At 39.5% G+C, this 24,041-nt stretch overlaps 1 protein-coding gene across 2 annotated transcripts in view; it reads right to left on the reverse strand.

The window, feature by feature from the left end:
- Window positions 1-24,041, reverse strand: part of EPS8L2 (EPS8 like 2) — a 116,442-nt gene that overhangs the window by 6,670 nt on the left and 85,731 nt on the right. The window contains exons 5-19 of one of the 2 annotated variants that reach the window (XM_018556050.1): window positions 23,520-23,681; window positions 23,027-23,173; window positions 16,144-16,223; window positions 12,575-12,693; window positions 11,133-11,212; window positions 9,331-9,457; window positions 7,465-7,546; window positions 6,634-6,715; window positions 6,215-6,363; window positions 5,417-5,567; window positions 4,755-4,790; window positions 3,078-3,187; window positions 1,423-1,531; window positions 1,153-1,278; window positions 679-811 (exon numbers count right to left, since the gene is read on the reverse strand). In XM_018556050.1, the coding sequence (XP_018411552.1) occupies window positions 679-811; window positions 1,153-1,278; window positions 1,423-1,531; window positions 3,078-3,187; window positions 4,755-4,790; window positions 5,417-5,567; window positions 6,215-6,363; window positions 6,634-6,715; window positions 7,465-7,546; window positions 9,331-9,457; window positions 11,133-11,212; window positions 12,575-12,693; window positions 16,144-16,223; window positions 23,027-23,173; window positions 23,520-23,681 (1,693 nt within the window). The remainder of the gene's footprint in view (window positions 1-678; window positions 812-1,152; window positions 1,279-1,422; window positions 1,532-3,077; window positions 3,188-4,754; window positions 4,791-5,416; window positions 5,568-6,214; window positions 6,364-6,633; window positions 6,716-7,464; window positions 7,547-9,330; window positions 9,458-11,132; window positions 11,213-12,574; window positions 12,694-16,143; window positions 16,224-23,026; window positions 23,174-23,519; window positions 23,682-24,041) is intronic. The other variant, XM_018556051.1, reaches the window with a different exon arrangement.

The following is a 24,041-nucleotide window of genomic DNA, read 5'->3' on the forward strand; positions in this document are numbered from 1 at the left end:
GTATTAGGCTCCATTCACACCTGTATCTTTACATGCAATTAGGGATTCCTGCGTCAGGAACTTGCGTTTTCCTGCAGCAGGAAGGCCTAATCAGACATTTACAAGCAGTGACAGCCGATGCATGGAAACTCCTGCACATCGCATGTAATGGTGTTTGATATGATTACATTTGGTTAGGAATCAATCACTCTCCCTAGTGTTTTCTAACCGCATGTAGTAATATTAGATACCATTACATGCGATGTGCAGGAGTTTCCATGCAGCGGCTGTCACCTGATCATTAACTTGAATGGGTGACAGCTGTCACTTGTAAACACCAGATTAGGCATTCCTGCTGCAGGAAAACGCAAGTTCCTACTATTCCTGCAGAGCTTTATATGGACAGGGAGGCATTTGTGCAGAGCAGCGGAGCCATGTGTTGCCTGCATTGGGAAATATGATTACCACTGTGACTACACACTTCTGTGTTTGTTTAGCTCTGCCAGAAATGTACTTTATCACAAAACAACCCCTTTTAATGAGTGGTATGAGTCAAATTAGATTTTTGGTAGGATTGTGAGTATAGGGCTCCCTGGTAGGGTTCGGTTGTGGATTCAAAAGCAGGTTGGCGATAGAAAAGCTATTGCAGGTACAGGGCGTAGGCAAAGTACAGGTCTGTAGAACCAGAACTTAACTTACGTTGTTTGGTATTCTGATTGGTTGACCATCCAGCCATCTCACTTCCCCATTTATCTCCAGCATAACTACTTGGAAGCTTGTATGCAGGGCTAATGGGACTTCTTGGGTTTCCTTCTCTGTAGTTGCTTCCAATCTACAACAACATTAGCACATATAATTTAGAGCAAAGACATGCATATAACATACTAATAAACACAAATGGAACGTCCTTATGTTCTTGCTATACATTTTCAGAATTTTTAAGACAAATCATCCAGCTTTTTTTCAGAGCTAAATCTACTATGTCTAAGAATTGGCTAAACCCATTGAACTTTTTTTTCAGAACAACAGCTGGTCAGTTGCATGGCTCAGGACACCTGCACTGACATGAGATCTTACAATTATCTCACATACCCTAAGACTGGGGTAGGGGGGCATTTGTATAATTCCTATAAGAACAACCACTGTGTTCTTCCTCATTAAATATATTATTACCTTGCCATATGGTCCGTCTACCTGGCTTTCGTCTGTTGACACTACATCGAGTATGTTATATGGGACGTAGCCCTCCTGCCCAATGCTGTTTCTCAGCTTCCACCACTGTTTGTTATCTTCCAGAATCTGCAAAAAAAATATATATATATATATAAAAAGACCAAATCTAACACCTAAAATATACAGTAGCATAAAAAATGTTGGCCTGTAACAGGCTGATAATCTTTTGGGAATTGAAGAAAATAATACAATTTATAAAAGCAATCTTACCTCCAGTACTTCATCTTTCATGACTGAAAGTTCGTTGGCATTTCTGGCAGTGAAGTCATAACGAATTTTGGCGCATTTTTGTGGCTGTGCAGGCAGTGGTGCTTCATAACTGTTTAGGAAGAAAAATGAAGGGAGACTATGATTAACAAACATTCTTGAAATTGCTGAGAATTATAGGTGACCCTCAAAAATATATCACAACAAATCATTAATATTGAACTTACCTATTAATAACTACAATAGAGGAGATAAATTGTATGTATAACCAAAAATTTTTTTAATTTTGGATAGCGTGGGGAAGGGTTAAAACCCCTTGACAATTTCTTTCTTTCTTCTTCTTTTTTTTTATTGCTCTCTCTCAGCCATTGAAGAGATATTTCTTCACTTGCGGTCCCAAAGATGCAACAGAAAGTAAGAAAATATCTAAACAAAGTGAGGAGAATACCCCTTTTATACAGTTGTCACCAGAACATGTGATTCCAATGGAAGATTTACCCTCGTGTCTTGTTCTAGCAAAAAAGATCTAAGATTTTGTAAATTCACCAAGCAGAGACAGCAAAAAAAAAAAAAACTTGACAGGGGTTCTTATCCTTCCCTACTCTATCTATAAGAAAAAATTATAACATGTAGTTATACATAAACTTTCATAATCTATTGCAAAACTCATTGGATGGCAAGAATCATATTAAAGGTTTTCATGCAGTTAATGTCTCCCTCAAAACACTGTAAATTGTGATTTCCATAAACAGTGTATACAAATTCACTGGATAAAGGCATTCATCCTCTATAGGGGACACAACTGTCAATACTCATGGACATCTGGACTAGTGATGGGCTCGAACATTGGCAGTTCATGTGTTCGGCGAACACACGAACTGTCAGTACGTTCGGCGGGCTGTTTGCCTGCCGAGCTCCCCATAAGGCACTGTGCCTTGTGAGCCCTGATTGGCTAAAGCCTTGCACCTGACCACAGGTCAGGTGCAAGACTTTGCCCAATCAGGGCACAGAGAACTGTGAAGCGATGATTGGGCAAAGTCATAATGATCGAATCATGGCTCACGGTACATGGCTACAGTTTGCTGTATACTCAGACCACCGCAGTCGGGATGGATTCACCCAGCTGTGTGAATGACAGCTGGCTCTGCCTATCAGATGTTTTGCTTATTGTGACAAAACAGTCAAGTGTGAACAGGGGCCATAAAAATGAATGGGATTTTTTTGGGGAAGCTTTTTGTTGCGCTGAATCAGCTGCGACAATACGCTCAGTGAGAATCAGGCCTAACTCTCCATGTATTCTACCACTAACCTGTAACATTAACCCTCCCTTGTAATCTTTGCCCGGATAGTCTGTGCCAAATGGTAAGATACGAGTATTGAAGACCAGTACAAGTATCTACTGATCTTGGTCAGGAACCAAGATTTAAGTATAGCAAATGCCTTAGGTGGACTGTAGGAAAGCATGTGTCCACTAACAAAAATACAGAGGGAAGCAGCTGCACAAATCAGGCATTCATAGACAATGCTACTAAGAACATCACATTTGACCTCTGCCAGCCAAAAGTGAGAAAGCTTTTAGGTGTGAACAAAATGTTTAACAGAGCTAAGAGTCTACAGTATGTCAGGCTCTAGTTCATCTAAACTTCACCAATATTTACCTGGTAAGTATAGGGCCTGGGTTGTATTCTGGCTTAATTTCAGGCTGAACTGGTAGAGACTGCTGTCTGAAAGATGGAGTTCGATAAGGATTTCCATTCGGAGGAGAAGCCTGGAAGACACATATTTGACATTTGAATCACATTCTTTGTGACACTAATGAATCTAAGCTATGTAAATATAAGCTATCAACAGCAACATCTGATGCAAAATGTATACTGTAAATATGACAGTAGGCCCAATCAAAAGTATTCTTTAATTGTTCTTACTGATTAGCTGGTAAGGGTAATTTTACATTTTGTAGTATCATTATTCTATATGGTGTACAGGATGTCAGGTATGGGTCCTGGACTGGACAGGCAATATATCTCCCCATTATTTGGGTTTGGGTCCTTGTAAGAGGCAGTAGGGTGTCATTGCACCTGCAGGAGGAGTTTCAATACAGGAAACCCCTGGAGCACATGTGCAGTAGTAGGAGTTTAGAGTGTGACAGATATATGTTAAGCTGTTTAAGCTGCAGAATTGCTGAGCACTGTTGAGGTCTGTCTCTACCTCCTGAGGAACATTCAAAAGTTCTGGGACTGTGATACCCCTTATGCGGGTAACAACCCTTGAGTTGGTGAGACACTACTTTATGTGATTTAACCACTCTTCCATTTGCTGTTGAATCCACCATTATGTTTATCATATGGCTGTGCTGGTGATCCCTGACAACCTGAACTTTACATTCGGTGGAGGATACAAGCAGACAATGCTACAATTAGAAAAGCTGTTTAAATTGTAAACATGGCATTTATCTGCCACTGGCCAATATGCAAGCGCAGACCTGTCATGAGGTGCTCTGGTAGAGCAGGTACAATGGAGGACTAGCAAGAGATTACTCACTTGTTGGCTGTCCACCTTGTTTCTTATCAAGAATCCACGCAAGCATAGTGGCCCCCACTGATGATGTGGAAACATTCCTTACCACATTTGAGCAGACAGTAGCGAAAGAAGGGTGGGCCCAAGAACAGTGGGCCAGCCCCATTGTCCAGTTTGTCACTGGAAATCCACAAAAGGGCTATTATGACCTCCTGCCTGGTGAAGCCAATAATTATGATTGGCTAACTGTGAAGGTCCAGGCCTGCCTTGGGGTGACTACTGCTGTTAAGGCACAAAGAGTGCATAAGTGGCGCTATCAACCAAATCAGCCAGGCTGTGCATTTCCTTGCACAGTGAACAGCCTATTGGACTTTAGTAATTCAACCCTATAGTCTCTCTTTTTTTCTCTCTCTTTCTTTCAGGCACTTGAATATTAATCCTTATTAGTAATAAGGAGTGAGCATGGGCTTTGAACTTTTAAACAATAACACTTTGAAAATTGTTGTAACCCTTCCATATTATGTAAAAAAAAAAAATGGCTGCAATTGAACTTTAATCTACATTCTGACTTTTTCAGTAAAGGAGTGTTAGCTAGAGTCTACACCTCCAGAGGCCCCAACAACCCTGTAGGTGCTACAAACACTCTTTGGTGTGGTACAGTACAATGTAATTAAATGGTGTTAAAACATAAAACAAACATGCACACAAGCACAAACACACTAACCAGATGCCCCTCTGTCATGCCTAAGCATAGTTAATTTATAATCTGAACCAATGAAGGTACATTATAAACAGCATTTACAGGAGGTACCACTTACATTTCTAGGTCCAAGGTTTTCTATTGGTTTGGGTGGCTGCAACAAATGTATTAACCGTTGTTAGTATTATTAGTAATATTAGAAAATCATAAGGTGATTATACATAGGTATATACAGAATCTAAAATACAGAGTGCACTTTCTTGTACTGAAAAAGAGGATCTGCCAGTCTGTTCACATAAATATAGGTAGGGTGTGGTTAATTAGGGTGGATTAGGCTCTTCCTGTAGGAGGGAATGCGTCAGTAGAGGTAACAGCAGGCTTATCTTGCCAGTAATTTAATAACGGGAAGTGTACCAGCATGTAAAGCTACAGAGCCAAAGAAGATGAATAGGTTGGTTCAAGATTGAGATCATTAATGGGTGTCATCAATGAGCCGAATGATCCTACAAATAGACTATAAAACAACATAATTATAATTTACTATGATGTATGAATGATTCAACTCCTTATTTTTCCCAAAAATGTTCAATTTACAAACAGAAGTTTGGGAATTGAATTATTTTATTTGCTTTATCACAGCATGAAAAGGCCTCTTTTTTCTGCTCTACCTATATCATATCTAGTGTAATTTATAACATAACATGCCTGTGGTATAATGGTTAGAATGCACCCTAGTTTGTATTCATCATATAATTAAGCTATATGTAGAGCAGTGCTTACCTCTTCCTGCATCTTGGATTTAAAAGGCTCTGGTGGATATCCCATGTCCAGCTCCCAAGGAGCTCCCTGGAAGATGTCTAGAGGAGGTATCCATCCATTGTTAAATTTAGGAATGTACTGAGGAATCACAGGCTCTTTTGGCCATTCTGTCCTGAAATTAAAAGTGTCCTTTTTGTTAGATGCTTAGGACTACATCCATACCTGTTACAACTATATTGGAGTAATACACAATATTTTGCATAGACCTATCTTCATCTGCTGAAGGTTACATTCTAGACTCCTTACTTCACTGTTATACACACACACACACACACACACACTAAAGTCAATTGTGGACACTGATTAACCAACTATTATGTTTGTAGATCAAGGGGGGGTTAAATTAAAGCACTCAAAGGAGAACTCACTAACTCCGTACAGATAGTGTCCTATGTGCAACTAGTAGGACCCAGCATTGTATGAAGAGAGGGCTATCCAATTAGTTGTCATGCTAAGACTACAACTTTTACAATCTATGGTTTGGAGAACTAAAGAGTTACCCAAAAATTGTGTTTGCAATTCCTCGATTGTCATCAATTTCAGAAATTTCCCTTGCAAAATGAAAAATCTCTTGCAAAGTGAACAGCCTGTTTTCAGTTAGTAAATCGTTGTTTTTTAGGGAAATATATAAACTGGTAGAGAAGCCCTTTCATATAAACAAAGTTACCAGGTATGCTTCTTACTTCACTGGACCATCCTGACTGAATCTTGTTCTGCCAAATCCTGCGCAGATCTGCATGAAACTTTCCTTTTACCTACCTTGATTTGGTCCATCGTTCTCCCAGGGCTTCCCATATCTGCATTTCTTTTGGGGTGAGATGCCCCTTCAAAAAATCTGTGGCATCTTTTGAGAGGAGAGGACAGGTAATTGATCTTCCCAAATCTGGACCTCCTGAGCTCTGTATTATCTGTAAAGCAAATCAAACAAATAAATTGTACAGGAGATACTCAGGCAGATCAAGCCATCAGGCTAGAAAGAAGCAGTAAAAAATACCGTAAATGCATTTCTATTTACAAATCATCTACAGCCTTGGCCAGTCCCAAGCAACATCTATCTGATTTTAATCTGATACAATGTGTAACACAATGGCAATTATTTTAGTTTGTTAATACAGTATTAGCTATATGAAGTATATTTTTACAGACAGGGCGAAATAGAAATAAAAACATTAGCTCACCAGCTCCAGTGGCCCAAAGAGGAAATGGATAAGCTCTGCAGAACTAGGATTCTGGATATGTTTTCTCAACTTCGCCTGAAGAGAAATATTATTCCACAATGAATTAAAGAGATATATGAAGAAGTGAAAATCAAGCATGGATTAATATCAAACACTGAAAAGAACAAGGGTTGTGGCCTTGAACTTGGCAATCCATGATCACCTTCAAGCTGAATTGTCGAAACTTCAATTGAAGTGGACAATTTAAGCTGGCCATGTTGTATAGATGCCACTTAAAAGGCTATCTGTGAAGCTCCATTATTTGCATTTATCAGGCAGTAAATCAGGGGGCTGAAAATGCAAGAGGGATATAATCACTTGCCCTCGGAAAACCTTGGAATCCCCCAATGTTACAAGCCGGCCATCCAAAGATGAATGCAAAGCCCAAGTAAATCCATGCTGATCGGTTCAGCATCTTGGGCCCCCTTTTATAAGCAATACAAAATGACGATTAAAAACTAAAATACATACATTATGTAATAAACAGTATTAACACACAGAATAATCATTCTATGCATGAGTACAGAAAATTATGTCACATTCTTATTTGCAAAAATGAAAACACAAATATATACAGTAAATATAAAGGTATGTATGTAAAATATCTGATATTTAATATAATTTTTTCAGAAGATGGCAGTGTCTATAGATGAGCACAAAATGAGATTTCATTACCCTGAGATTATAGCAAAAATCAGTAGCACAGCACAGTGGCTTAGTGGTTAGCACTATGGAAGTGTTGCATTTTCTGGGACAAATTACACATAATTAATAAGTATTCTTACCAAGAGGTTAAGAGCCAACTTGATCTTTTGATAGCAGTCGATGAACTCAAGCTCATTCGGTGGCCGAGACCGTAGTGTCAGGACTCCCTCTGTGATTTGGAATAGCAATATGATTATTATTTCCAAAATGCAATCACACAAAAAATGCTGCTTTTCCAAAGACATGATTGTGTTATCTTTTTCAATCAAAATGGGAGATTTATTGAAAGATAAGGATTTAAAGTGAACTGTAATAACTATAGGTTCTGCAAACCATCATGTAAAGAACCCCTGTAGCCCCATAATCGGGGGGAGCCCCAGTGGACAAATAACTATAACAACTAGATCCTAGTTCCATTACTAGTTGCCCTTGGCTCTACCCCTTCCTCCACCTTACTATTGGTCAGTGAGGCTGCTTATGGTTTTGATGGAGCAATAGTAATGTATCAGTGGTAAAAGACGAGGAGATAAATGTAACTTTAGGGACTATTTGCATATTAGAGCCCCAAGGCTTTAAGATTTTATATCTTAAAAAGCAGTATAGTGTATATGACCATTATATGTTAACAGATAGTTTATTACTTTGAAATTAAAACATGGCAAAGGAGTAATTTTGCATAAGTTCATATTCTTTTAAATCCCTCTATGTATGTGACTGGGTGTTTAAAGTTATCAAAAGTTCACTTTCCCAAGTGTTAAGCTGGCCATACACTAGTAGATTAACAAACAAACTTTCGTATGAAAGATCTTTCTTTATCACCCAACAATGCCATCAGACACTTGACGAATGTCATTTGAAATTTGTTTTGACTCTAATGTTCGATTTTGGAATGAATGGAGTTTCCCAAACAAAAACTACATTCAATGTTCGAATATCGTTCATTCAGGAAAATTTTTCCATCCTGCTCCTTCAAGTTTTTTAATCACTACAATTGAAATCGATCATCGATTTGAACCCATCAACTAATAGAAAGCCAAAAGAAAGATCTTTCATACGAAAGTTCTTTCATACGAAAGTTCTTTTGAAAATCTAAGCAGTGTATGGCCAGCTTCAAAATTCTTTTTTTTTTAGCAAATTAATACTATTGTGTGTAAAAGTGTTTCCCAAATCTGGTCCCAAAAAGGTGGCCAAAATTACATGTTTACTAGACTTCCAGTTACATGCACCAAATTGTAAATTATTTACTGATTCAGGCAATTTGCATGCATAAATATTTAAGTAAACCTAGGATTCACTGCAGTCAATACTCTAGTAATCACATAACTGGCATGTTTAAAAGGTGTGGTGTGCTTAAAGGAAGCTAACTGCACCATGCTGCAGTATAGCCTGTTTGCACTAAATGCCACAAACCAAGCTACTGCAATCTGAGTATATGAAAAAAGCATAAAGTAATATTACCTTCTAATGTCAAAGTGATCAATATATACACAGGTAACCAAATTTATATTTAAATCTTAACTTTTCCTGTAAGAGTCAAGCTCGGCACCACCCATTATGCCCACCGAACCTCCCTACAAGTTTTTTAATGTTATGGGAGACCCAACTAAGCATTACGCAAGATTCCATGAAAAGTCAAGTTTTTCATACACATTTAATTGTCTATGAGTATTGGACTTATGCCTATCCTGATATGCTGGCTGACAGCAGTTCAAATTCAGGTACTCACACTGCTCACATTAAAAATACATTTAATGATGTGTTAATGATTACATAGTTGCATTAAGTTGTGTATTTTGAAATCTGTCTATAGTTCAGCATTAATTGTGGTTTTGTGAAAAGGTCTAGAAAACATAACTTGTTGTTTAGCTCTTTCGGCTTCAGAATCCTGATGTGAAATTATACAGTGTCTAGAGCAGGGAGGTGACACAATGATAATTATAAATAGATGATTACCTGCTGGTCCTTTCTTTTTATTCTTTTTGCCCTTCTTCCTTTGGTTCAGCTGCCTGAAAGCCTCTGCTGCTTTTTGGAGTTTTGCCACAAAATATTCTATGTCATCCAATGTGCAGTTTAAGCATTGCTGTGATAGAGATGTAAGGATTCAAATGAGAAATTTCATAACAAAAATGTAAAAGACACACAACACAATTTAAAAATTACTTCGATTTGGAGAGCGAGCATCTCTCTGTCTTCAAACTATCCAGTTATTCATGAATAAGAAACCTAAATCACTAAGATTTAGCCAAAAATTGTCTATATAGGCAAACTTATAAAATATTAACATACACCATCCTGACTGCAATTCAACAATGCCGAAACATCAATAGCCCGCTTTAAGATACCCATGGACATAAGAAGATTATTTCCTTTTACAATTTCCCACATTATATACACGTTAGAGGATTATGCCATTTTGAGCAGGACAAGGTGGCATCTTAGATGTTAATCAACATCTCAACAGGTACCCTCAGTGGATAAAACTGTGGGAAAAGTCCATAGCTAACTCAAGAAACAGGTAATGTTCTTGAACAAGAGTGGCACTATACTGGTAAGAACATTAATATGCTAGCTCACTTGCAGTCTGTCAAAAGAAAGATTGAAGATCCGTCCACCCATGCGCTTAAACACAGTTTAAAGAGTAACAATAATAGTTAATGTTTACAAGAGTATGCATGGAATGAACAAATCTACACTCGTGGCTGAAATCACTGCCGATGGCAGTGAGTTCCAGACCTTAACCGCTCTTACTGAATATTTCACTTCATTCAGCTATGCGTCAATGAGCATTCATTGAGCCTCTACTTTTGAGGGCTATTTGCAAAATTGGCCTACTTATACCAAAGCAGCAAGCCAGCCTGATAAGCTTAGAGCTACATCTTCTGCTATTATTGTTCTACTGGTAAATATAAAACATTACATGGACAATTTTATAAATGTTATTTTTTCCTGAATAAATACAAAAATAAAGAAATTATATATGCAAACAATATGGGATTGATTTATAAAAGCTTTGCCAAGCGTATAGGTGGGTGAACACCATTCGTATGCCATTACTCACATTAGATAATTCCTATGCTCCTCGGCTCCATCTAGCAGCAATAATGCTGTGGGAACGGAGTTTGTCCAGCTATACGCTGGGTCAAGCTTTTATGAATTAGCTCCCAAGGGTCCTATCTATATGGAAGAGACCACTATGGGATGGACACTGCAGTTTTATTCCAGACTACGCCTGCAATTTACCGGAGGGGGTATCAGGGGCGGGGGGTTGGCTGCACATGTTATGGGGGGGGTGGTTGGTTGCCAGGAGGTGGGTAGGACGCCACAGCTCAGCTCCTGGCAACCAATGATGTCAGTGAGCTGGGCGGGACGCCAGCCAGAGTGACACAGGTTGCTACAATCTCTTTGCAACCTTAGACGTTCTGGCCAGAAAGGGGGTGGCAAGTGTGCCCATGTGACCCAATGAGATGCTGTCTGAGGCAACCGTCTCAGGCTGCCTTATTATAGGGATGGCCCTGGCTTTATAAATGTATGGTATTTTGTTTTTCTAAACTGCGAAATGACTATGGTAATGACATACCAGTGCTTTGTACTGGTGCTCCTATATGTTCCTTTTGATGTCAATAGCCCACTTTAGACAATCTGAGAAGCTCTTTTTTAGAGAAAGGGAAAAGTAGTTGTACTGCCCATCAGTGTCTTATTATAATTTTCAGATTTCTTTATTGATCACCACCCAAAAAAATGTAAGCTTTGCTTACTGTTTCTTTTTCAATTTTCTTTGCTAGAACTTCCCTGGATTCCTCTGGCTCTTGAGAGATGTTACTTCTTCTATCGAACTCTGCCAAAGTAAATATGAAAACATAATATATGCTATCATCAAGAGAACACAAAAGCTGCAGATATTTGGCATATGAAGTAGCATTTTATGTGATTCATTGTTCTGTTTCTGCATGTCACAGACCTACCAAATTGCCCTGAACATTTACTAGCAACAGAAAAAAAAAACGGCTATCATTGCTATGATAATGAAGCAGTTTGTTCAATACGGCAATGAGAAAAATGCAATAATCAGAAATTACCTTTCAGTAAGTAAAACCTGATTGTTGTTTATGGTATTCTAAATATGCTCTTCAGTTGTTTTATTGAATTTGTACAATCTCTGCACAAACTAATTTAGATTTACCAACAACTAGGTATTATTAGGGCATACCTGAACAATGCAATCGTTAGGCCCTTGCACTACATTGTTGTTGGTAATACTAAATTAGATTGTACAATTAGACTGCAACATTTTTGGTTAGTTTAGAGCTAAACTCCAGGCAAACAGATAAATACACAGATGAAATACATGTACGGGAGCTGTTTTACTTGCAAGAGTTTTCATTCAGTCCTGAGATTTATAGAGCTCGACAAAAAGCACAGCCAGCCTGGAAACCCTGCTGCATATAAGCAAGCAGTCTGCTCACCTCCCTGCTCCTGGCATGGGATTGGACAGTGATAGAGCAGCAACTGACTTTGGGAGTGATTTACTAACCTAAACACACGCACGCACTAGGTGCGTGTGATTTTTACACAGCAAAGCGTATTTATCAACCAAAAAGTCTCTATAAGCATATTTCCACTAATGCCATATATGGAAAAATCATGCACATGATGCATATATAATGCTGCTTCACAGTTTAGACAAAAATGGTTAGCTCATGCATTTACATTCCTTGCATTCATCAACGCAAGCAACACAACATAGAGCTAATTTACACAACATCACCTTGCAATTCAGGGCAGGGCTTTGCACAACACACCTGCTGGGTGTGTACACACTACAAAGGTGTTTAGATTCCACCCATAGATCATGCTGGGAGGGAACACACTACAGAGGTGTATACATGTTCGTGGTGTGTTTATAAGGTTAGTAAATCAACCCCTATATCTCTTCTCTGTCCTCCGTTCAGCATGCTCCTTTTCAGTACATGTGAATGCAGAACACCTGATTGGCATATTTTCCTAATATGAGTACTGTTGTAGAGGGGATTACAAAGGCTGAAATCTAGCCATATTTAACTATTAATACTAGCTGCATTAAAATAAATGTAATACAATAAAAATAAATAAATTAATAAATACAATCAATGGCATTTTTAAATATGCGCCTGGAGTTCAGCTTTAAGTTTAAGTTTAAAAGTTATAGATGATATCTTACCAATGTCATTGGGTGCAGCTGGTGAAATCACTCGATTTTTGTTATCTCTGAAGGCTGGTTTGGGGGCAGTGGCAGGTGGAAGGATTGATTCTCTTTGCTTAATTCTCTCCTGGTTAACCCTACAATCAAGAATAGCACTTTCATTACAGTCAAAAAGAGGTATTTTTGTTTCACAGAACAATATAAAAAAGGAGCAAAAGGGAATTTATCCTGTGGCCAACAAAGCCAGTCTGGGAAGTAGCTGGGAAGTAGCTCCAAAGATGCCCTCTATAGCTAGTGCTCTAAGAAGAACTCTGGGGAAATAAAATCTTAACACTTGCAGTGGGGCTACCACCTCACTACAAGGGTTAAGTGCTCATTTTGTCTAGGGAGCTAAAATAACAAAGTTATACTCACCTGAATTACGATCCCAGCTGGCTGCTAGACTAGTCCCTTCACCCTCACTCCCCCTCCACTCCAGTAGTCTAAGGCTCCCGTGAGTCATTACGTTCTATATATTGTGTAGGATGCGAGGTCGCCGAGGGGCATTACATTCTGGAGCAGAAGAGGAGACAGGCTGGAGGGACCGGTCTAGGAATCGGTTGGGAGCCTGGTTCTGGTAAGTATAACATTGTTAGCTCTTGTGCTGGCAGTGCCTTTATGAGACCAAAATATACATTTTGGTAATAATGTGGGAGTTGGGTAGGGCTAAGAATAATTTTAGGGCTTGGCTTATAGTTAGAGATGACAGGTGAATACCTGTACAACAGACAGCAGGTAATGAGAAATCATTTAAATGAAGAAAAAGATAGCAATAAAATGTTCTAATGGTCTAACGATTTCCTGCTCTTTCCAAGATTAAAAAACCAAAAGGTGTTGGTTCAAGATTGGCACAAAGATGTATAAATCAATGGTCACCAACAATTCAGCTGCTCTAAAATGGACTAGTTGCTTAGCAGGGTCCATTAGAGAGCTCCATCAGACAAAATAGTTATGTTGTCTCACTGTGTACACCACAGAAGCATGTACAGTATCTTGCATACATCCATGCCATGACATGACCTGTGCAATTTTTTTATAATACAGTTACAATCCACTAGGGTGATGGGATGTGGGAACCTGTCACAAAGGAAAATGCATTGGTGACAAGCCTCAGATAGAAGCAGCACAAATTATAACTTCAAGGACTTTGGGGAAAGTTGCAGCTTCTATTTGGGGCTTCTATTTTGTTCTTTAACAAGTTCACATAAATACAATTATTTACACTCTGCCTGGTACTTAAAGGTCAGCAATATAGCATGGCCAATTAATATATTCCTAATACTGTCCTATAATACTCTGCATAGGTGTGGGAATAAATACCTAAGTAACATACTACAGACAATGCAGCTAGAGGAGGAACTGTTCAGCAAAAAATATGTTTTCTTCAAATATTTTTTTTATAGTTTGCCTCACTTATGTCCTTGCAAGTGGATGTAATAAATATCAACCTTGTACTATGTGACACTCCATGTTCCTGCATTTTATAACTCCCTTATCAACTAAAGTCTAAGTGTTTTCTTTTACTTAAGATACACCCAACAAGGGTGTAACAAGAAAGCAGCTCTAATACTGGCATAGGGACATGCAACGATTCAGTGTAAGGTATGCCCATGTAAGGGTCAGTCTAATATAGCTATTCTATTTGAAACTGAAAATACAATGCACTGAATTTCATGTTTCATAATAGTGTGGCTCTAGCTGTGTTCTCGTTCTCACGTTATGCCGATGTTATCAATAATTTAGAGCAGTGGTTCTCAACCTGTGTAACCTCAGGACCCACATTTGCCCTAGGTCATTAAGTCGCAACCCAAGTTGCACTGCAAAGGAATGCACGGCATTGCGGTACCTCACGTTTCAGTAAGGGCGATTGAACTGTGGGTGGGAGGTGCGTTTGGGGTGCCATTTAATTGAATGGCAACGCAGTGCACCTCCCACACAAGAACACATAGTAGGTGCGATTGGTTAGTACAGTGCATTAATGGCACAGGACTGTTCGATTAACACACTGTACTAGTGTGAACGGGCCCTCAAAAATGCTGACAGACACACACAACCACAGACACAATCTCACACCCATATACACACCCTAAAAGAAAAAAAATATTTATTTTATTTTATTTTTTTAAGATCCACCCAGTCTCCCTATCTTATGAGAACTGGAGTGGGTCCTCAGCCTGGGGTCTAGTGTGGGCTGCTGTGCAGTGATGGAGCTCCATCCATATGTGCATTGCTTGTACACCTCCCTTGCACACCCTGTAGAGGTGCTTGGAGACAGAATGTCACGTCACTCCGGTCCAGGTACCTCTACAGCAGTGCTTCTTAAAGTGTGGGTCGCGACCCCATATGGGGTCCCGCAAGTGAACAGGGGGGTCGCGATCCAGGACACGCAAGGGTGCTGTAAGCAATACATGTATGGATGGAGCTCCCTCGCGGCCATAGCTCCAGCCCATCCCACCCCACCTCAAGCTGACACTTAGGGCCAGGCAGCATATTCTGAATGGCTGCTTGGCGCGAGAACTGAGAGTGCTGAGCTAGGGGGAGGCTGAGGAGTATCTCACCTAGAAAAGTGGAAGGCATGCGGCCACCCACTGAACACGGGTTCGCGACCCACTTTTGGGTCACGACTTACCAGTTGAGAACCAAGGATTTAGATGTTGTCCATATTTTCACATTTATTCCAAAGTGTAAAGCTGCCAGACATTGGTAGATTTTTGTACGAATGTTTATATGAAAAATCTTGCCAGAACATTTGATAATGCCATTAGACTTGACGAAAATTGTTCAAAATGTAATTTTGTTTAAAAATGTTTTAACGTTTTTGTTTTTGATTTTGGATATTAATGGAGTTTCTCGAAGGAAAACCACATTCCATCCTGTTGCTTCGATTTTTTCCGTCACTGGGGTCGAAAATGATTGTCCATTTGCCCCAATTAGTTATCAGAAAAAAAATGTAACGCATTTTGCGAAAACAATTTTTTTCGAAGGATATTCTACTGGTGTATGGCCGGCCTAAATGTAACCTCCCTGGGATACACTGTATTCATCTTCCAGTGTGTAGCATCTAAAGTCAAGGTAAAATGGAACCTCTATGATCTATTCAAATACAGTGCTATTTGACCACATGAAGGTGTAAACTGCATTGGCAGAGAATTCTGGCCAATCAGATGCTGCATATAAAAGATGTCAACAATTGCTAGGTATGAAACATACCCTGGCTTTGTGGTACAGGGGTTCCCCAATCTTTACATTATAAAAAATTAGTTTGTGAAGTCAATAACTATATTTACACTGATGACTAATAACTATAAGAATGAAATATCATTTTTCTGCAGCAGGCATGTGGATACATCTCTGGATCATGGTTGTGTAAGAGAACTACGACTCCCTGCATGCCCCACCAGCCATCATGCTAGTTGATGGCTGGTATGACAAACTAGAACATGAATATCCTAAACAGGCAGAAAGTTGACCATCATACATATAGCTGTGACCTGACATAGAGCCCCAAGTATTGCCTGATCAAGATACTTTAATGTAATTTTACTTACTTGAGTGTCTGTGGCCTCATTTTGTTCCCATGCTTTATGTCAGCAAGTGCACTTTCAATATCTGCATGGACCATATCAGCCTGGAAAAAAAATATGGATCATATAATCATTTCGTCCCTACAGCCCAACAAGGTTTATAACATGCATCCATAATTAGTAAAGGGTTTGAATTATTAAGTGCTAACATCTAAGTGGGAACCTATAGAAACCAAACAACATTTACTCTGGAGAGCTCATATCATTTTAAGATGAGATCGAGCTGCTTGCCAAGGGTTACTGCACTTAGGAATCAGCATTTAAAGAAAACCTGTATTATGGGAAACATTGGAGCAGTCATTGTAGACCTTGCTCTAAAGATGTTATTTTCTCAAAGCATGCACCAAGCATATAGAATGTGAATTCAGAATTCATGATCTGCATGCTTGTTTTAAGTCAGTGATTTAGAAGTTATGTAAACCAATGGATTATCTTGCTAACCAAGCAAATGCCATTCTCAAAAGCTTTCAGCAATGAGACCCAAGATTTCTTTTAGAACACGTTTCCTTATAAAATACAAACTTTATATTAAATAAGGTTGGCAACCATAATGCAATTACATCCACCCAAGGAAGTATGCACATGGTAACGAGATAAAGTCCACTGATGTTGCCGCTCCATCAGTGTTTCATTCTTTAGCAGTTCAACAAAACTCACCATATCTCTGGAATTAAAAAGGGGAATATTGGGGACCTTTGGCTTGGGTGGTGAACAGAAACAACTCCCAATGTTGTAAACAGGGTTTCTGTGCACTAAAAATAAGTGTACCATTCAAAGTGTGCCATGGTACCAGGCTGACTCGTGGACATGGTGAAAGGTGGGTGTTTCAAAGGACATGAGCAAATGTGACACATATTTCAGCATCAGCTTTCTTTGCAGCTCTCAGAATTTAGACACCTGACATCACAGAGCTGCAAAGTAAGTCAAAGATGTAAGACTTGTCCCTGCCTGACATGTTGGTTGTAGGTCTTGACCAGTAGCTATACAATGCCCAACACACAGTGGCATAACAATAGCCATAGCAGACCACATTGCTGCTATGGATCCTGAAGGCGGGTTGAGCTCCGTTAGGGAGGTAGTTATGGCCGCTCTCATTGATGTTTGAATAGGGAAATAATAAAATTGTGTGAAATTATTTTTGTAAGAAAAAGTGTTGAAATTTAAGCTACTTGTTTGAAGAAAGAAATTATTGGTCTGCAACATGCAATCTACTGATGAATCAAATTAAGTTGGAGGCAATTCGCTTTGTTTAAAAAAAATTTTTCAATTTCATTACATATTACTATGCATCTTATCCTCATATGACAGCAATGCAAATCTAAAACTCAACAATGTAGATAAACATTTCTATCATATTTCAGGAAACCTGTTAAGAGTGAATGCAAAGTTGACTTTGCTAATCCCTATTTTAAAATACTAATTGTCTTGCTTTAATTTCGACCCTTTTTGTACTACAATACTGTCTCCATCGCTGACCAGAATCACATATGCAGATCAAAGGGTTTAATGTTACACTGTCTGCATGCTTGTTCTTGGTCAGAGACTCAAAAAGCATTAATATCAGAAAAAACAGCATGGCAACTAGGCAGATATCAATTTCAGTAGGAGGTTAGCAATGGTCGCCCAGCTTGTCTCTTGTGACAGTTTGTTTTTAAAACGTATTTGGATTACATATTTGTACTGCCACAAAGAACCAGATGGTGGTGCCAAAAAGCCATGCAGACTTCATTTAACATCACATACTTGCAGCCAAAGAAATAGAAAAAAGAAGTAAGAAAATGACTAATTGATTAACTAATTAACATTATTTATGTATGTAGATATGTTTGACAGATGTTTGATGCTATATATATATATACACACATACATACTACTGTGTAATGTAGACAATACTGTATTTGCATATAATATCTTTCTTCATCAACATTTATAAAGTGGTGAATGTCATTAGCTTTACATTTACCAGAGCCATTTAACCTATTTTTAGCACTTTTACTGGTCAGATTTACCTGAACATTCTCCATTGTCAGGTGACATTTTCCAACTTTTTCAAACTTCTGTTTTATAGTTTTAAATGTGCTTTGTTAAATTCTCTGCATCCAAAATGCAATGACTCAATAGGGAGTCATTGGATTTGTGTTTCTACATGTGCCACAAGAGTGCAGTGCCCATGGCCTTTATTAATAGGGGTGCTTTGAGAACCCACCCCAATGAAAACGGATGACCCTCTTTAAGCATATCCAGTGGTCAGAAGGGGAAGCAGGCATGGGAGGGAGTGTTAACTGTGTGTGCAACCTATTATCAATACAGTGGGGGACCACTGCTGACTCGAGCAAAATTTGTGCAGTCCGTGTCCCTGTTGGCACCCTTCCGTTTGGCAAAACAAATTTTATTGGCTTTTGTTGCGTAAGCTGATCTGAAAATTCTTGGATGAACAGTGACTGAAGCCAACTAATCACTAATGTGCTGCTTTTAGAATACAGTATCCTGGGGCGGAGGTGAATCAGCCGCTGCAATCGGCCTGCTTAAATATCAGGCTCGAGTATTAAAAAAACTGTTACTTTTCCCGGAATGGGCTCTTTGAACAGCACCAAATGCATATTCGTCAACACACACATTTGCCATACCTGTCCCACTGTGTCAGTGAAACATTGTGAATGTGTGGCTAGTTCTGGCCCCACTTGGAGTATATGCCTAGAGTCACTGGATCTTTATATTGTTTTAGCCAAAAGAGAATTTTACAACGTGTTGCTATATCTCAGTGCAAAGAGATACCTTTACCTTTGTTATTTACAAAAGAGAAGGAAGTACGTACTTATTCATCTGTTGCTTCTGCTTGTTTGCCAAGTCACTAGCTAAAGTGTGGCGGGTCCGGGGAGACTGAGGATATGCCTTGCCACCAGTTTTTCTTGGTAAAACATATGATTATGTAGCATTCATTTAAACTTTTTCTGACAATGGCTTCACTGACAGTGTTTGAATTTAGGGGTAGATGGGCCCTTATTGCATGCACTAAGTTTGCCAGCTTTTTTTTGCCAGACTGTTTGCAGTCCGTTACCTATCTCCCTGCCTCTTGTCTTGCTTAAAAGTAAAACTTTACATATGTTTCCAAACACAAGCTCACACAGGCACCCAATCAATGCACGGCAATGTAACTTGTTCTTTTTGAACAACTTCACCCAAGGCTGCTTATTACCTATCCTTCGCTCCCCCAGTGCTCTGTTCCCTTGTGGAATCAAGGAAAAGAAGTTGTGTAAGTTCCAGGTTTAGACTCTTATGCCCCAGAAAAAACAAGGTATGTATCCGCTTATTTTAGGTATGGGAGATCATGTAATTAATTTTTCTTTTGCCCAAGTGACACCACCGCTTCTCTCTACTCGACTGCTCAGGCACCCAGCGCTGCAATATGGAGGTGGTGAGAAAATCCTCAATCCCATGTAGGTTCCAAGCCACAACCTGGACTAGACACAGAGCTTCTTCGTCTCCTCACTTCTCCTAACATTATCTCTGCCAAGGGCATCCCCTGATTCCTATATTCCCCCCTTACTTGTATTTCCTGGCAGCTCCGTGCTCCTCAACTGGTGCTAAAAGTGTATGGTTGGCAACAAGTGGGGCTGCGGTGGGGGTGCAGTCATGTCATGTAACAGTACTTGAGCCTAGTGATTGGCTGCAAGGCCCGGTCACTGTCACAGGAGAGCAAGTCATATGATCCCCCATACCCGGAAGTACTGGGTATTCTCGAGAGCTGCAGAGGAGCAAGAAGGTGCGAGGAATTCCAGGAAAGTTGAGTATAATGGGTTTCAGGGATGGCCTTTGAAAACACATCGTCACTTTAGCTATAAGCACAACTTGTAGTTTTGCCCTGTATGAGCAAAACACTTGTTAACGTTAACAGTGCTACTCAGGCAAAAACAAAATAATCTGGCCACCCATTTTTTTCTTTTCACAGTCTCAGCTTATAGGTGCCTCCCTTCTTCTTTTTTTTTTTTAATGGGTTGTTCATTAAATCATGTCTAGATAATAAAACAATAAAGTTTAATTATATTGTTATCTATATAGTATATCCAGTATGAGCATCAAAGGTTGACACATAAGTACAAAAATAAACTTTTATTACATGTTAAATATGGAACAAGACTATATAGCTGCTCAAACTACATGAGTTACTATTTGAAAACAGAAAATATTTAAAATCTGACACTTCCTTTATTTGTAAATATTGTTAAATTCTCATGAAGAGTTTGAAAAGAAAATTGACAAGTGGAGAAAATAAAAAGCGGGTGGCATGGTAGATTAGTGGTTAGCTTTTTAACCTTGCTGCTCTGATTTATTACCAAAGTATCTGTATTTAACAGCTCCTTCACATCACAATGTGCATTATGATGTATGTTGTGGCATGTTACCATTTATTGTTAATTTCTCCCCAACACGCATATACAGTGTGCTGCAGTGCACCTGCACTATAACAGAGTATTAAAGAGGCACTCCAGGATTTTTAAAAGTTCCCCAATACACGCCAGGAGACGCTACCACTCTGCTTAAAGTGTCTCATTACACCCTCCTGAAGAAGTGGCCAACTTAAAGCCACGAAACGCGTTGAGACTGTGATAATTATGTGTGTGATTCATGGAATAAAAGTCTAAATTTAAGCTTATGCAAGGAATGTAAGCGGCAAGTGCTGCTGTGCTCTGTATCGCTGAGCCAGTCATAGAGCGAGAGACAGGTGAACGATCACTGCTGCACGATTAAGGATTGGATGAGTGTCTTTATTCCGTTCCCTACACCAAAACAAGCAGTTAACCCTTGCATTGTGGGGTTAGCCCCACTGCAAGGGTAACGTTTGAAAATCCTAGAGATCTGCTTTAAGCGATACTCCTTATTGGTGTCAAAAGCACCCAAACAGCTGCACATCAATGAGGTCATTTCAAAAAACAAACTTTATTTGATTCTAGCCATGCTGCAAAGTCCCTGTGTGCAGTGTTCCACCAACTCTAGAGTTGATGGAACACAGGGACTGCGTGTCGCGCTGGAGTCGAATAAAGTTTGCTTTACGCGGTGACCTTATCAGTGTGCAGCTGTTTGGATGCTTTTGAAGTCTATCCTGTGGAGTGAAGACTGCTTCGGTCATTGTCAAACCAGTCATTTTTCTCTGTTTTCAAAGCTGGAGTCTGGTGTTCTTCTTTTCGCAACCCTTTATTGGTAACCCTAAAGTGTATTTCCACTTTTGCAGTCAAATAAAAAAACAAACCTTCATATGTGTGCGCAGGCTATTGCATTAGGCATTATATATACACTATATTGCCAAAAGTATTGGGATGCCTGCATTTACACGCACATGGCATACCAGTTTTAGTCTGTAGGGTTCAATATTGAGTTGGCCCACCCTTTGCCGCTATAACAGCTTCAACTCTTCTGGGAAGGCTGTCCACAATGTTTAGGAGTGTGTCTATGGCAGTGGCACCCACATTTTTTGGTCTGGAGATATATTTTTCAAATGACGAGCTCAATGAGATCTACCAACGAAAAACACCTGCGTTCAGGGGTGGGAGGGGGCGTGACGGTTCAATGAAGTCAATAGCAATGCAGCCACGCCTCACGCCCGCAGTGCATTCCCGCCTTCAGTCTATCATGAATGCTGCTGCTAGACTCATCTACCTAACCAACCGCTCAGTCTCTGCCAATCCCTCCACTGGCTTCCAATCACGCAAAGGATAACATTCAAAATATTAACTACTACTTACAATGCCATCCACAACCCTGCCCCCGGCTATATCTCAAACCTTGTCTCAAAGTATCACCCTAACCATCTCCTCCGCTCTTCCAAAGACCTCCTGCTTTCTTGCTCCCTTGTCAACACCTCCTATGCTCGCCTCCAGGACTTCTCTAGAGTCTCCTCTGAAACTCATTACCCCAACCCAGGCGATCCCTAAAGACTCATCTCTCCAAGGAAGCCTATCCCACCTCAAACAAACCACTGAACTATCACGTTCTCAAACAATTCATCCCCACACAGCTACCTCCTCATGCTCTGCCCTCATGGGCAGGGCCCTCCTTTCTATCTTGTCTTGAATGGTATTGTAATTGTAATGTCTTCCTTATATTGTAAAGCACTGCGCAAACTGTTGGCGCTATATAAATCCTGTATATTAATAATAATTAAAAAAATAAAGTATTTACAAAAAAGAACAAACAACAGTTTCTTGTTGGTGAGAGGTAAAGGCTGTTGTAAATGATTAGGCTATATATAGGTAGTGTTTAGAAGTGTTCTTGGGGTAATTGACTCAAAGATAAGAAGTTCCAGGCACAATTTTCACCTCAAGGGATTCGTTTTGAAATATCCAAAGACCAGAGAAGTAATGAAATACAACCATTAGTGAAATACAACTATTTTTCTTGACACACTTGGATGGTAATGGTTATTGTATATAGTTAGGCAATATCTATAGTTATCAGAGATCAAGAGTGTTGTTGGGGCAATTGACTAGGAGGTAAACAGTCCAGGCAAATCTGTCACCTCAGTGGGGGCAAAGGTCCTTATGGATTGTTCATATACCTTTGATCACAGGCTAGAGGAAAAAAAGGTTTAATTGACAGAGGTCAAAAGATTAGAAATGTTTGTGCGTCATGGTGCCTTCTCAGCCTATTTAAAATGAATGAGCTGCCTAACGCAACGTGCACCAATGCACAAAAACAATTCTGTTAATGCACACCACATTTGGGTAGAAAGCCGCTCTAACAATTGAAAGACACTAGCAGACATCTACTGTATATTGTTTATTTAGTATGCAGTATATTGTTAAGTTACAATGTCCAGAAAAGTAATTAATAATAAGCTTCTATTACTTACCTCCATTTCGCAATTAAAGAAGTGAATATCAGGCTTGGTCTGATCCGGCTCCTGACATACTATTAGGAGAACTTGCGGATAGCGAGGTGGGCCTTGTACACTCTGGCAGTGCTGGACAATGGACAGAGAGAAATTCTCCAACTCGTCCTAATATAGAAAATAAATATTTGTCAGTCCGTATCTGGAGGTTTTACCTCCATCTTCATATCCTTTACACAATCTGAGCCCTTGCTATACAGCCATAAATGCATCTAATTATCTAGAGGCAACAACTAAGTTAAGTCACACTACTGTAGTTGTGTCACTACACATGTTCAACTTGTTTTTTTTACATTGGAAGCCTTAATGTACAGACACTTCCAGGCCTCCCATAGTAACTGCCAGTGAAAGTCTCACTTGGGCCTCCTTCAGCATCAGTCAGGGCCCTGTTCCACTAATGCCAACACTAGCTGTGGTTATATCAATGCTATAATAATATTATATAACACTATACCTGTGTGCCAGAGTCCAGAAGGCTGATGGAATTGCTCATAACCTGGAGAACCATTTCCTGGGCCCAGATTTTATCCTTGGATTCCAGATGCGTCAGTCGTTTGACAGCTTCATCCACCGTGCCCAGAGCATCACCTTTATCCATCAAAAATGTAGCAAGATGCTAGAAAACAAAACAAAACAAAAAAGCTGTTTTTCTTATATATTAGAGATATAACTTTCATGACAGATTGCTAATGTTTTTATAAAGAACTCAATAGGACTACATCTTTTGTCATCATGTAGTTTTGCCATTTTGTTCTTATTTGCACAGTAGTGTCCAGTCCGTGGACTTGGGGCTGGTGCATTTACTTTCAGAATGGGGATTTCAGTGTTGAAATTTTTTTCGTGGTACTCACAAGGAAAAAGGGCGAGGGCTACAGACACCCAGGACATATGCATTCTCCTTATGCACTTTCCAGCCATATAATGCAAACAGCCTTTAAGCCAGAACTGGCCTCACTGTTTATCATAGAACCTCTGC

Source organism: Nanorana parkeri, unplaced genomic scaffold (assembly GCF_000935625.1).
Source record: "Nanorana parkeri isolate BGI_ZX_2015 unplaced genomic scaffold, ASM93562v1 scaffold222, whole genome shotgun sequence".
In the NCBI taxonomy this organism is placed as follows: Eukaryota; Metazoa; Chordata; class Amphibia; order Anura; family Dicroglossidae; genus Nanorana; species Nanorana parkeri.